Source organism: Pseudophryne corroboree, chromosome 7 (genome assembly GCF_028390025.1).
Source record: "Pseudophryne corroboree isolate aPseCor3 chromosome 7, aPseCor3.hap2, whole genome shotgun sequence".
NCBI classification, from domain to species: domain Eukaryota; kingdom Metazoa; phylum Chordata; class Amphibia; order Anura; family Myobatrachidae; genus Pseudophryne; species Pseudophryne corroboree.
In genome coordinates, this window is record NC_086450.1 from 12,944,674 (window position 1) to 12,959,648 (window position 14,975).

At 44.9% G+C, this 14,975-nt stretch overlaps 1 protein-coding gene across 5 annotated transcripts in view; it reads right to left on the reverse strand.

The window, feature by feature from the left end:
* The window catches only part of ADAM23 (ADAM metallopeptidase domain 23), a 282,388-nt gene that overhangs the window by 79,660 nt on the left and 187,753 nt on the right, over positions 1-14,975 (reverse strand). For all 5 annotated transcript variants that reach the window (XM_063932697.1, XM_063932698.1, XM_063932699.1 and 2 more), the window contains exons 11-15: positions 13,782-13,948; positions 13,546-13,630; positions 12,269-12,365; positions 9,583-9,634; positions 8,607-8,706 (exon numbers count right to left, since the gene is read on the reverse strand). In XM_063932697.1, the coding sequence (XP_063788767.1) occupies positions 8,607-8,706; positions 9,583-9,634; positions 12,269-12,365; positions 13,546-13,630; positions 13,782-13,948 (501 nt within the window). The remainder of the gene's footprint in view (positions 1-8,606; positions 8,707-9,582; positions 9,635-12,268; positions 12,366-13,545; positions 13,631-13,781; positions 13,949-14,975) is intronic.

The window sequence follows — 14,975 nt, forward strand, 5'->3', positions numbered from 1 at the left end:
AGGTAAAATGGTGGAATTGGAATTGTTAGCATCAAAGGCTGAGTATGACATTATAGGTATTACGGAAACATGGTGGGACGAATCTCAAGACTGGGTTGCAAACTTGGAGGGATATTCTCTATTCAAGAGGGACAGGACAAGCAAAAGAGGAGGAGGTGTATGTCTTTATGTTAAACCATCACTTAAACCATACTTAAAGCAGGTTATTTATGAGGGGACTGGCGATAATGTGGAGTCACTATGGGCTGAAATTTCAAGTGCAAAAAAACTAGTCATAGGCACGTGCTACAAACAGCCGGATATTAGCATACATGAGGAAGAACAACTCTGCAGCAAATCAAAAGGGCTGCGGGATTGGGGGACACCCTTGTGATTGAAGATTTTAATTATCCTGATATAAATTGGAGTAACGATTCATGTGTTAAAGCTAGGGGCAACATGTTCTTAAATATGTTAAAGGATCACTACATGTCTCAATTAGTCGAGGACCCAACTAGGGGTAAAACTACTCTAGATCTAGTAATTACTAATAATGTGGACATTATATCAAACACTAAAGTTGGGGTGACTTTGGGTAACAGTGATCACTATATCATCACATTTGACATCAGTTTCAGGAAACATAGCTATAAGGGTTCAACCAAAACATTTAACTTTAGGAAGGCTAATTTCAGCATGCTGAGATGTGCACTTAATAACATTGAGTGGGAAGTTTTGTTTCATAGCAAGAACACTTCAGAAATGTGGGATGCTTTAAAAAGGTTGCTAGATAGCAATATTCACAAATTTATTCCCATGGGCAGTAAACGCAGGAGTACTAAACTCAAACCGATGTGGCTTAACAAAAAGGTCAAGGCAGAAATGGATAAAAAGAAGCGTGCTTTCAAAGCATTTAAATCTAAATGAAAGGAGGAGTCAATCCAGTATTACAATGAATGCAATAAAAAATGCAAAATAGCAATAAGAGCAGCTAACGGAAAATGAAAAGCAAATCGTTATAGAGAGTAAAACCAATCCTAAAAAGTTTTTTAAATACATAAACAGTAAAAGGTTAAAAAAGGAGAACATAGGTCCAATAAAAGATGAATTTGGAGTATTGATAAATGATGACGAAATAAAAGCGGAAATACTGAACACATTTTTTTCATTAGTGTTCACCAGAGAAGAATTGATGGTGGGAGTAGTGCATAACCATAGTGACAGTAATGATTCATGGTTAGATACTTGTTAAAGTGAAGAAGTAGTCTGGGAGAGACTAAGCGAAATTAAGATTAATAAATCACCTGGTCCTGATGGACTTCACCCGAGGGTTCTTATGGAGCTTAGGTCACAACTAGCACGACCCCTATACTTGATTTTCAGTAGTTCAATTAGATCAGGCATGGTACCGAAGGATTGGTGTATAGCTGAGGTAGTGCCATTATTTAAAAAGGGATACAAAAATCATCCGGGTAACTACAGACCGGTTAGTTTGACATCTATAGTGGGGAAAATATTGGAAGGAATTCCAAGGGATAGCATACAGGAGTATCTGCAGACTGCAAAGATTATTAGCAAGAACCAGTATGGGTTTGTGAGGAACAGATCATGTCAAACTATCTTAGTTAGCTTCTATGAGAAAGTGAGCGACAATCTTGACCAGGGAAAAGCAGTGGATGTGGTCTACTTAGATTTTGCAAAAGCCTTCGATACAGGAGACTGATCCTCAAATTAAAGGAGCTTGGCCTAGGAAAAACTGTTTGTACTGTACATGGATAAGTAACTGACTGGATAACAGGGTACAGCGAGTAGTGTTCAACGGGAAGTCCTCAAGCTGGACCCCAGTAGTCATCGGAATACCACAAGGGTCCATACTCGGGCCACTACTGTTCAACATATTTATCAATGACCTAGAAATAGGCCTGGAAAGCACAGTGTCAATCTTTGCAGATGATACTAAACTGTGTAGGGTAATTAATTCGGAAATAGATGTGGAGTCTCTGCAGAATGACTTATCTAAACTTGAAATCTGGGCGTCTAAATGGAGAATGAGGTTCAATATAGAAAAATGCAAGGTTATGCATTTCGGGACTAAAAACAAACTTGCAACCTATATAATAATTGGGGAAAGTCTAGGGGTAACAGTATTGGAAAAAGATTTGGGGGTACTCATTGATAATAGGCTGAATAACCATACACAATGTCAAAGCGCAGTAAAGAAGGCAAGTAAGGTGTTAGCATGCATAAAAAGGGGAATTGAGACAAGGGACTCGGATGTAATTCTGCCGCTGTACAAATCATTGGTACGTCCGCACCTGGAATATTGTGTTCAGTTTTGGCCACCACTGTATAAAAAAAGATATCGGTGAACTAGAAAGGGTTCAAAGGCGAGCTACTAAGTTGATTAAAGGGCTAGAGGGACTGGATTATGAGGAAAGGCTTACTAGGTTGAACATGTATACACTGGAAAAGAGGCGTCTAAGAGGAGATATCATATTATTAATATCTTATATATGTAAAGGGGCATCACAAAGAGTTATCAGAGGAATTATTTATTAAAAGAACTCTGTTTAGGACACGTGGGCACTCGCTGAGGCTGGAGGAGAGAAAATTCCGTACGCAATGGAGGAAAGGATTCTTCACTGTTAGGGCAATAAGGATTTGGAATTCCCTGCCATGGAAGGTGATAATGGTGGACTCTGTAAATGCATTAAAAAAAGTATTGGATACATTTCTGATTGAAAATGATATCCAAGGTTATAATATTTAAAATATTGACGTTGATTACCCGGGTGTAACATGATTTGTAGTTGTTAACTAGTCATAAAACAATCTTCAGCAGGTACATTATAATCAACACAACTTAATACAGAATACAGGTTGAAAGCAATGGGCATTTTACCTCTATTCAACCTCAATTACTACGTTACTATGTTTCTCCTCATTATGAAAACTCCCAACTAAACCCTAACGATTTTAACTATGGGGGTAATTCCGAGTTGATCGCAGCAGGAAATTTTTTAGCAGTTGGGCAAAACCATGTTCACTGCAGGGGAGGCAGATATAACATGTGCAGAGAGAGATAGATTTGGGTGGGGTGTGTTCAATCTGCAATCTAATTTGCAGTGTAAAAATAAAGCCGCCAGTATTTACCCTGCACAGAAACAAAATAACCCACCCAAATCTAACTCTTTCTGCACATGTTATATCTGCCTCCCCTGCAGTGCACATGGTTTTGCCCAACTGCTAACAAATTTGCTGCTGCGATCAACTCAGAATTACCCCCATATCTATACTTACAGTAAAGTTGTAATGGTTGTGTCAGTACATAGAAATGTTTTTGGAGAAATGTTCTCCTTGGGACTGTGTATGAATTATAGAGAAATTTTATTTTTTTCCTGAATTTTTGTCTGTTTGTTCCAGCATCACGCAAAAATGACAAGATGAATTTGGATGGCGTTATCACTAATGGATAGCTTAGTGACCTAGGGAGAAACTGAGGTGTATGTATGATCTCGCTGTGACATCAGGAAAAGGAGCAAAAAAGGAATAAGCAGATGCGTGACACTCGGCGCGTGCAGTGTCCTCAAGCCAAAATTGACTATGGGGTATATGCAATTGCGGTCGAATTCCCGAAATTGTCGAATTTCGGGTCATTTTCGCCAAAAAATAAAAAATTCGTCAATGCAATTCAGTGCTTTCCGTCAAAAAAACGGACTTTCAAAATTCGACTTTTTGAAATTCGACTTTTCTGCAATGATACAAGTGCTGCAATTCGACAAAAGCATATTCAATTCAAGTTTGGAAATTCGACAGCAGTGCTTTTAGACAGTAAATTCGTCATTTTCAATCCGCCACACTTTGGAGGGTGAAAACAATAAAAAAAAATTTAAACATGTTTTTTTTTGTGTTTTTTTTTTTGGGAATAGCAGATCTATTTATATTAGAAGGGATTAGGTACTTTTTTTTTTTTTTTGGAGGCACAAGTATTATTTATATATTTTTAAAAATATTTTTTTTTTTTTTTTTTTATTGCTGGAACGGTAAAATAAAAAATAAAAATGGCGTGGGGTCCCCCCTCCAAAGCATAACCAGCCTCGGGCTCTTCGAGCTAGTCCTGGTTCTAAAAATGCGGGGAAAAATTGGGCAGGGATCCCCCGTATTTTTAAAACCAGCACCGGGCTCTGCGCCTGGTGCTGGTGCAAAAAATACGGGGGACAAAACGAGTAGGGGTCCCCCGTATTTTTCACACCAGCATCGGGCTCCACTAGCTGGACAGATAATGCCACAGCCGGGGGTCACTTTTATACAGTGCCCTGCGGCCGTGGCATTAAATATCCAACTAGTCACCCCTGGCCGGGGTACCCTGGGGGAGTGGGGACCCCTTCAATCAAGGGGTCCCCCCCCCCAGCCACCCAAGGGCCAGGGGTGAAGCCCGAGGCTGTCCCCCCCATCCAAAGGCTGCGGATGGGAGGCTGATAGCCTTGAGTAAAATGACAAGAATATTGTTTTTTCCAGAAGAACTACAAGTCCCAGCAAGCCTCCCCCGCAAGCTGGTACTTGGAGAACCACAAGTACCAGCATGCGGGAGAAAAACGGGCCCGCTGGTACCTGTAGTTCTACTGGAAAAAAAATACCCAAATAAAAACAGGACACAGACACCGTGACAGTAAAACTTTATTACACACTGCCGACACACACATACTTACCTATGTTCACACGCCGACATCGGTCCTCTACTCCATGTAGAATCCACGGATACCTGAAAAGAAAAGATCAATATACTCACCTCAGCCATGGTCCAGAGATAAATCCACGGACTTGGCAAAAAAAGAAAACGAACACCCGGACCACCGGACTGAAAGGGGTCCCATGCTGACACATGAGACCCCTTTCCACGAATGAGACCTGTCAGTGACAGCTGTCACACAAAGGTCTCTAAAGCCAATCAGGAAGCGCTACTTCGTTGCGCTCACCTGATTGGCTGTGCGCTGTCTGAACTCAGACAGCGCCTCGCACAGCTCCGTCCATTATATTCAATGGTGGGAACTTAGCGGCTAGCGGTGAGGTCACCCGCCGGTCAGCGGCTGACCGCGGGTAACCCCACCGCTGACGGCAAAGTTCCCACCATTGAAACTAATGGAGCGGCTTTGCGATGCGCTGTCTGACAGCTCAGACAGCGCACAGCCAATCAGGTGAGCGCCACGGAAGTAGCGCTTCCTGATTGGCTGAAGGGACTTCAGTGACAGGAGTCACGTGATGTCCCGGCATTCGTGGAAAGGGGTCTCATGTGAAAGCATGGGACCCCTTTCAGTCCGGCATGGAACGGGTGTTCGGTTTTTTTTTTAACAAGTTCGTGGATTATCTCTGGACGTGGATGTACCTCTGGACGCTGGAAGGTGAGTATAATTGTTTTCACAGGTACCCTCGGATCGTCGGAGACCGTGGCAGTCGGCGTGTCAACATAGGTAAGTATGTGTGTGTCGGCAGTGTGTAATAAAGTTTTACTTGTCACGGTGTGTGTGTCCTGTTTTTATTTGGGTATTTTTTTTCCAGTAGAACTACAGGTACCAGCGGGCCCGGTTTTCTCCCGCATGCTGGTACTTGTGGTTCGCCAAGTACCAGCTTGCGGGGGAGGCTTGCTGGGACTTGTAGTACTGCTGGAAAAAACAATATTCTTGTCATTTTACTCAAGGCTATCAGCCTCCCATCCGCAGCCTTTGGATGGGGGGGGGACAGCCTCGGGCTTCACCCCTGGCCCTTGGGTGGCTGGGGGGGGGGACCCCTTGATTGAAGGGGTCCCCACTCCCCCAGGGTACCCCGGCCAGGGGTGACTAGTTGGATATTTAATGCCACGGCCGCAGGGCACTGTATAAAAGTGACCCCCGGCTGTGGCATTGTCTGTCCAGCTAGTGGAGCCCGATGCTGGTGTGAAAAATACGGGGGACCCCTACTCGTTTTGTCCCCCGTATTTTTTGCACCAGCACCAGGCGCAGAGCCCGGTGCTGGTTTTAAAAATACGGGGGATCCCTGCCCAATTTTTCCCCGCATTTTTAGAACCAGGACCAGCTCGAAGAGCCCGAGGCTGGTTATGCTTTGGAGGGGGGACCCCACGCCATTTTTTTTCGTGTTTTTCCCTTTTTCCCCGTTTTTTTAAATCGCGGCAAAATTCGGCAAATCGGCCGATTTTCGCCCGCGGGACTGTCGAATCCGTTTTTCATTGAATATGGTGAATTCCGGCAGCCACCTGCCGGAATTCACCTGTCGAATTGTGTCGAATTAAAAAACGGCGATAATTTGCCGCGATTCGCCGTGAATTGCATATACCCCTATATGTAGTTAAATATAATTTTTGGGGACAAATATACGTCTAGAGACTGTTTATGAACTATGGAGACAGAAATGTGTTTTAGCGGAATTTGCACAGGTTCCTCAAGTTCAAAATGACTATATATATATATATATATATATATATACACATACACACACACACAAACACAATATATACATATTTTGTTCACCCCGAACTCAAACAGATATATATGTATGCATATGTAAATACATAGAGATACTGTATAGTTCAAGATCTATTTCGCACGAAAATCTGACTATATATTAATCACTAATCAGGCAGCTTATCCTGACTCATGAAGTTGCAGTATACATGTCAATCCAGTAGATGGCGCACCAAGCATCTTTTTTTGTGTTAATTCAAATATTGTTTACAAAGACATTTAGTGATCAAAGTCTACAATGTAATATATACATCACAATATTAGATACCACTAGTGCCTTTGTAATATTAGTTCGCTGAGCACTAACAGACATCCACGCAAGCGAAGCCGTGGGAAAACGGGAATGAAGGACATAGCCATACTCACCTAAGAACATTACAGAATCCATTCACACTAGTCTCACCCCCTGCAGTGCCAGTTATTCAGTCATTGTAAATAAGGTATTACACAGCTCCAGATTTACATCACCAAAGTTTATAGGCCAAAACTTTTGGTGCCTTTTTTGTTTGCCCATCAGGTTTATGTTACTCTACCAATTAAATAAAGTTAACAGTTGGCATGTGAGGTAAGAAAAGGAAGGCATTTTAAGCCTGCTTTACAGGTGCCCAGAGCACTCTAAAGCAAGTTCTACTGCTCGTAATAAAGAGAAATTTGGACATGAGATACTGTACGTAAGAGGATGCATTAGCTGTTAGTTAAAAAAAAACAAAAAAAAACTATTACAGTAGTTACAAATGTTGCCACCAGATGGCGGTGTGTTGATACAAATCCCTTAAAGAGTGCTACAATTGTTCAATGTGTCCTCCATTGTGGTCAACAACACTTTCCGTTCGGAGAACAGAATTCTCTATAGCAGAACGTAACATGTCAGGTGGAATAGCCAGCACACGATGTCTAGTGCTGTATTTCAGATCTGACAGGTCACTGTGTGACATCCCTCCCGATATACCGGGTTCTTAAAAAAAAAAGCACAACCAAAAGGCACATGAAGTTAAGTCCGGTAACATGGTGGCCGAGATGACCCGATCTTCATTAAAGTGTTGTCTTAGCAGTTATAGTTCTCCTGAACTGATTTAATATTGTTACATCTCCACCTGGTGACAGAACTATTTTTTTTTTCAATAAATGCATAGCGCATTCTCTGAAGAGCATGTTGTCCAAATGTATCTTCATTATATGTATGTAGTAGCACACACATCAGAGTGCTCTACGTAGGGGTACTGGGCCTAATTCAGATCTGATCGCAGCAGCAAACTGAAATTTAAATTGCAGTGTAAAAATAAAGCAGCCAGTATTTACCCTGCACAGAAATAATATAACCCACCCAAATCTAACTCTCTCTGCACGTTACATTTGCAGTGCACATGGGCCCTCATTCCGAGTTGTTCGCTCGGTAAATTTTTTCGCATCGCAGCTATTTTCCGCTTAGTGCGCATGCGCAATGTCCGCAGTGCGACTGCGCCAAGTAAATTTGCTATGCAGTTAGGAATTTTACTCATGGTTTTTTCTTCGTTCTGGTGATCGTAATGTGATTGACAGGAAGTGGGTGTTTCTGGGCGGAAACTGGCCGTTTTATGGGTGTGTGTGAAAAAACGCTACCGTTTCTGGGAAAAAAGCGGGAGTGGCTGAAGAAACGGAGGAGTGTCTGGGCGAACGCTGGGTGTGTTTGTGACGTCAAACCAGGAACGACAAGCACTGAACTGATCGCAGATGCCGAGTAAGTTTGAAGCTACTCAGAAACTGCTAAGAGGTGTGTAATCGCAATTTTGAGAATCTTTCGTTCGCAATTTTAAGAAGCTAAGATTCACTTCCAGTAGGCGGCGGCTTAGCGTGTGTAAAGCTGCTAAAAGCAGCTTGCGAGCGAACAACTCGGAATGAGGGCCATGGTTTTGCCCAACTGCTAACAATTTTGCTGCTGCGATCAGATCTGAAATAGACCCACTGTCATTTCCACAGCTCCGTATACAAGTATACATACAAGCCCTGTTATCTGGATGTCACAGATTTAGCAGAGAAGAGCTGCACATGTCTCTATGTCAGGCCTTAAGCATCACATTCACAAAAACTGAGATTTATATTATATAACAGTTTATATGTCAAGGAAGTCTGTACCTTTGTTGGTCTATTAAAAAGACACGACCCCCCTCCTCGAGACAGGAATTCCTTGAACTCGGCAATACTGCACTTTGAGAATCTCCGGGAATGGTAAACTCTGTAACCACGAGAAGGAAATATTTCTACATGTAAAAAGCATTTACCTTGTAACTTGGTACTTTGTTACAGTGGGGGAGATGTATCAAGGCTTGGAGAGAGTTAAAGTACCAACCAGGCAGCTTCTGTGAGTTATTTGGCACAGCCTGTAAAAACGACATTAGGGATATATTTACTAAAGGCTGATTTTTTTCTATTTAAAATCAATTGATAGTGACCTTTAGTAAATATACTCCTTAGAAGCGGATTGGTTGGTACTTTATCTCTCTCCAAGATTTGATAAAACTCCCCCAGTTTCTCTTATCTAAAAAAAACCCCCAAAAAACAAAAAAGTCAGCTCATGACGGCTGTATAAACGCGTACTCAAGCCGGTCGCACTTGTACAGGGTCAGCGCAGGAGGACGTTGCTAGGTAAATATGGCTTTGTTTATAACATTAACGCATACAGGGCGGGATGTACTAAAGAGAAAATGTGGTAAAAAACCCGTTTTCAGGGTTTTTACTGCATTTTCATATGTATTAAGACCCGCCGTCAAGTTTTCACCGCCAAGAGTATCGCCTGGGCTTCTTTCGCACCTGCTACCGCCAAGCACGGCACCCGCCGCCGACCAGCACTGCACCGGCCGACCCCCCCCCCCCACCTCTCTCCTGGCAGGCTCCTGGTGCAGGAGCACGATGCTCCGCCTCCTTCTCCCCCCTGCAGCTCAGCCATTTGTCCTTCCAGCTGCAGGGGGAAGAAGGAGGAGCTCAGGTACTCCCAGCAAACGCCGCCTCCCAGGGCTGAACGTTTGCTCCATCTCCCCGTGAGTCAGTTACATCAACACGCAACAAGCCGTCGCCCTGGCGCAGGGAGCGCAGCGCACGTGGGAATACGCACCCAGTCTCCTCCATAATGCATCCTCCAAAGTTCTCGGCGCAGTCACACTCTTCTGAAAGACAATTATCAGAGGCATCACATCTAACAGACGTCTATGTAAGCGTGCGCCGTAAGCCATTGGAAGCGTCAGCAAAAGCAGAATTCCATACAAACAAACCTGTCTATTCTCCCCAACTATGATGTGGAAACTCTGGAGGCACTTAGGGGCCTGATTCCGAGTCAGACGCGATGAAGAATGCAGATGAGCAATTATTGGCTACTGCGCGTGTATCTAAGCCGCACTACACATGCGCCTAGAGTCAGTGCGCGCAGAGCCTCAGTTGTGATCGAGACGCACAGTCTCAGAAATGTCTTGAAAATGTGTTGGATATTCCTGGGAGGTGGCTACGCGGATGCACGGACGTGCGCTGTGGCATGAGCGTGTTATGGGAGTGTCGCCAGCGTGACAGTGAAGCGTTTACAAACTCAGATGCGTATTTGCCCAAATTGGAGGAGGTACTATGACGGATGATCTGCACCTGCCACAGGGAAGGTGCGAGCTTTGATGGCGCGACTGATTGCTGCGTCTGAAAACTCACCAATCAGCATTTGGAAGAGGTCGCAATTGTGCCAACTTTACCCCTGACTCTGAATCAGGATCTAAAACCTTTATTCTTCTTAAAGTACAACCTCAATCCTTCATTCCCCGATTTCGGGGGTCATTCCGAGTTGATCGTAGCTGTGCTAAATTTAGCACAGCTACGATCATCTTCCCTGACATGCGGGGGGACGCCCAGCACAGGGCTAGTCCGCCTCGCATGTCAGTCCGCCCCTGCCTGTCAATCAATTATGAGTGAATCCTAGAAACAATGGGGGTATATTTACTAAATCTCCTAAAACAGAGAACTGGTGATATAGCCCATAGCAACCAATCAGAGGCCGTCTATCATTTCTCTATTGTCTTTTAGAAAATGATAGACAGCATCTGATTGGTTGGTATGGGCAACCTCACCAATTCTCTGTTTTAGAGGCTTTAGTAAATTTACCCCCATGGGTCTAAGTTATGTTCGTAAGGAATTACTCAGACGCAAGGAAGCGGCTGCGCAATTCCATGTAATTAAAATGGAGGTGTCTGTAGGAAACAGCCTCAAATCACCATCGAAACCATCGATGGCTACAAGTACCAGGCAAAACTGCGTAGGCTGAAGCTCACTTCGGATCCAGACACCTGGGTCCAGTAAATCTGTGTCCAATACCACAAGCCCTGGACCAGTCATGTCTTCTCTTACAGAACTGAACCTAAACCTCTGTGCGACGCTGTTACCTAATAATAATCTAATTGGTTTAAGGAGCCCATAAATATAATAAGAGACTGTGATATTCTTTCATTTAATAGCAGCTTTCAGCAATTTTATGCTGACTTATACCTTGGCCAGAACATGTAATCCGGCTCATAGACGTCTGTTACTGCCGAGCTTCACAGTCTGGTAAATCCCTTATTAAGCTTTCATGTTATCCTGCGCTGTTACCACTAATTGCCGTGATCGTGTCACCGCAGCCACAGCGTACAGCTCCTATCCTGGCAAAGGGGATCCGGTCTCTAGGTCGCCCACTATTGGTCAACAGTAACTAGGTCTACAGGATCTCTAGGTCGACATGTTCTAGGTCGACAGGTCAAAAGGTCGACATGAGTTTTTTTTTTAATCCTTTTTTTGAGCTTTTTCATACTTAACAATCCACGCAGACTACGATTGGGAATAGTAACCTGTGCCAAGCGCTGCGGTTGCGGTTCAAGGCACCTTGCCCGAAGCATGGCGAGCGAAGCGAGGGGACACGGTGCACTAATTGGGGATTCCGGTCATTGTACGGAGAAAACGACACCAAAACCCCCCCATAAAATACTCATGTCGACCTTTTGACCCATCGACCTAGCTACCGTCGATCTTGCGTACCACACCCCTGGCAAAGTTCCAACATTTCCCATAAGAAGAACCCCCTGCAATGGGGCAGTGGCTCTGATTCAGTGGTGAACGCGGTGCTGATGTTTGCGCAGTTGAGCGATTTGTTTTGTACTGCACATGCGTCACACTCGCACTGCGCAGAGGCGGCGATTGTTTAGCGACAGTGGGTGCGGTGAGGATTTATTTGCGAAGTGAGTGACAGGTAGTGACCATTTGTGGGAGGTAATGGGGGGGGTGGCTTAAAAAACGCAGGCCGTTTCAGGGGCGTGTCTGAGCCTGCGACTGCAAATTTGTACGCAGCTGTAAAGGCTCCAGCGGCTTAATTAACAGGCGGGTTCTGGGACATATTTTATTATTTTATGAAGGGGGTAAACAGCACACGCCAATCACCGCATGGGCCTGTGATTAGGGGTGTGCTACTGCGTAACGCCGCGGCTGCCATTTTGTTCTATCAAGTGTCAAAATTGCTTCTTAAATGTTACAAAAAAATCCTTCTGCAATCAGTTTATAAGAATTAACCTTGATCCAAAGAGCCGCTGGCATTTTGTAAAGCACACAAGATTATCTGACGCCGGGAACCATTGTCCCAAGCGGCACCATAATTACTGGCGTTGTGTTCCGTTACGTTGGCATTTTTAGATTTGATTTGTTTCTGTGTTGCAGCGCAGGAGAAAGTCTGCGGGCGCTAGCATCAGAGCACCGGCAACAAAGCCGCCCGTGGGTGTGGCTACCAACGTTATACTCACTTGGCTTCACCTTCCGAGAAGATGGTTCCCACTGAATTCCGAGGTTCTGCGCTAAACTTTGCGCCAGCTGCTGCGCCATCGCCATCAGAAACCCGTTCTGTGGATAGAATCGCACACAAATATATAGGTTATTTCTAAATATATAACCCCCCCCCCATATGTATACTGTATATTATGTGGTTCATAGAGTCGACAGTGTCTAGGACAACCATGTTTGGGTTGACCACTATTGGTCGACAGGTGAAAAGGTCGACATGAGTTTTTAATGGTTTTTTTGTTTCGTTTTCTCCATACAGTGACCGGGAACCCCAATTAGTGCACCGTGGGCCTAATTCAGATCTGATCGCAGCAGCAAATTTGTTAGCAGTTGGGCAAAACCATGCTGCAGTGCAGGTGGGGCAGATGTAACATGTGCAGAGAGAGTTAGATTTGGGTGGGGTGTGTTCAAACTGAAATCTAAATTGCAGTGTAAAAATAAAGCAGCCAGTATTTACCCTGCACAGAAACAAAATAACCCACCCAAATCTAACTCTCTCTGCACATGTTACATCTGCCACACCTGCAGTGCACATGGGGGGTCATTCTGACCCGATAGCACGCTGCAGTTTATCGCAGCGGTGCGATCGGGTCAGAACTGCGCATGCGCCAGCGTCGCAGTGCGCCGGCGCATGCCAGATGGCCGAAGGCCGTCACTGCGCTACGATCGCCTCTGCCTGAACGACAGGCAGAGGCGGTTGCTCGGTGGGGGTAGAACGGCGGCATTTGGCCACCATTTCCTGGGCGCGGCGCAGCCAGTGCAGGCGTGGCTGGACCGTGTGGGGGGCGGGCCGCAGTGGCCGCGTGACGCTAAAGCTGCGCTGGCCGGGAGCTACTCCAGAAGTGCAAAAGCATCGCCGCTGTATGATGCTTTCGCATTTCTGCATGGAAAGGGGGGGGGGCGGCACCGACATGTGGGGCGGGATAGCCCTGTGCTGGGCGTCCCCCCCGCATGTCTATAGTCATGATCGGAGCCCTCAACTCAACTCAGGATCACCCCCAGGGTTTTGCCCAATTGTTGACAAATTTTCTGCTCCGATCAACTCTGAATTGCCCCCACCCCCCTGTGTCCCCTCACAGTTACTATTCCCAATCGTACTCCGCGTTGATCGATAAGTATGAAAAAGTTCAGAAAAATAATAAAAATGTGAAAAACTCATGTCGACCTTTTGATTTGTCGACCTAGAGACCCTGTCGACCCAAACACTGTCTACCTAGATCCGGATCCCTAAAATTATTACCTCATTTACTCCAACGCCTCTTGAAGTAGAGCAGACACCTCCGAAGAAGCTCATGCTGCTTCTCTTGTAGTGGAATGTTCCGTTCCTTACATACAAGACAAACAATATATTATATACACAACGACACTTATTAGTTCCGCACACATTTTATCATTTGATATTTAGAAGACGGAATATAATCGGTAACAGCGGTAACTGTCACTAATCTGCGGAGAAAAGGAGGCGTGGCTACATACGTGAGCAGGTGCACGGCGTCCGCGTGTTGCTTGATGTGATTCTGCCGATACTTGGAGAAGTCGTGTAACAGCTTCATGGGATCAGGGCCAATTGTAATGCGGTCTTTATCGTTCCAGGTTTCCACGGCCACCAAAACCACACGCGTGTTCAGCTGTTCCTTATAAATCTGCAGGTGTAAATGGAACACGTAAAGGAAAGGCAGACACATAGCCCGGTACAGTCAGATAATAGTGTGAGACTGTGTAGGAGAGGTGCACAGGTTTTACGGGTTTCTCCGAGCAGCAGAGTGCTAGCTCTCACGCCCAGGGCTGGCGGGTCTGCAGGTCTGTTTTCTCATACACCATACAGGTGCTTAGTTATAATCATATTCTTGCATAGACCTACAAGCTACAGCAGAGCAACTGTGCAGGCAGCACGCCACACTACGCTGTACCGTGCGTTAGAGGTGACCGGATACAGCGCTCTCTCTGGCCTGGCGCTATGCCGATGATCACGCAAACAGGCAATGTTTTTCCTCTGCGTACAGCGCACAGAAGGATCCCTCTTAGGGGGAAAGTCAGAAATAGGCTTCTACAGGGTAATGCCATCTACAGATGGCATTAACCAATGTATCACATTCCGGATCTTGGTGCATATACGTTATGAGGCCAAACCTACGAAAACGGTATTTGCAGATGTTTGGGCGCATTTTCAGCATTGATGCATCTCACCCATCTTATTGTTCTGGAAGATCGATAGGCAGCAGTTGTAGAGAAACCTGTTTTAACATCCTACTGGACTAATGGGGACATTTACTAAGCAGTGATAAGAGCAAAGAAGTGAGCCAGTGGAGATATTGCCCCATCAACCAATCAGCAGCTCTGTATCATTTTATAGTATGCAAATTATAGATGTTATTTCAGTGCTGATTGGTTGCCATGGGCAACTTCTTCACTGGCTCACTTCTCCGCTCTTATCACTGCTTAGTAAATGTCCCCCTAAAAACGTTCAGGATGATCATAACTAGGGAAAGATGTACTAAGCCTTGGAAACAGATAAAGTAGAGAGAGATAAAGTACCAGCCAATCAGCTCCTGTTATTTTTCAAACGCAGCCTGTAACATGGCAGCTAGGAGCTGATTGACTGGTACTTTATCTCTCTCCAGGGCTTAGTACATCTGCCCCGTATTATTCTAAATGACCTTGTGACCAGTA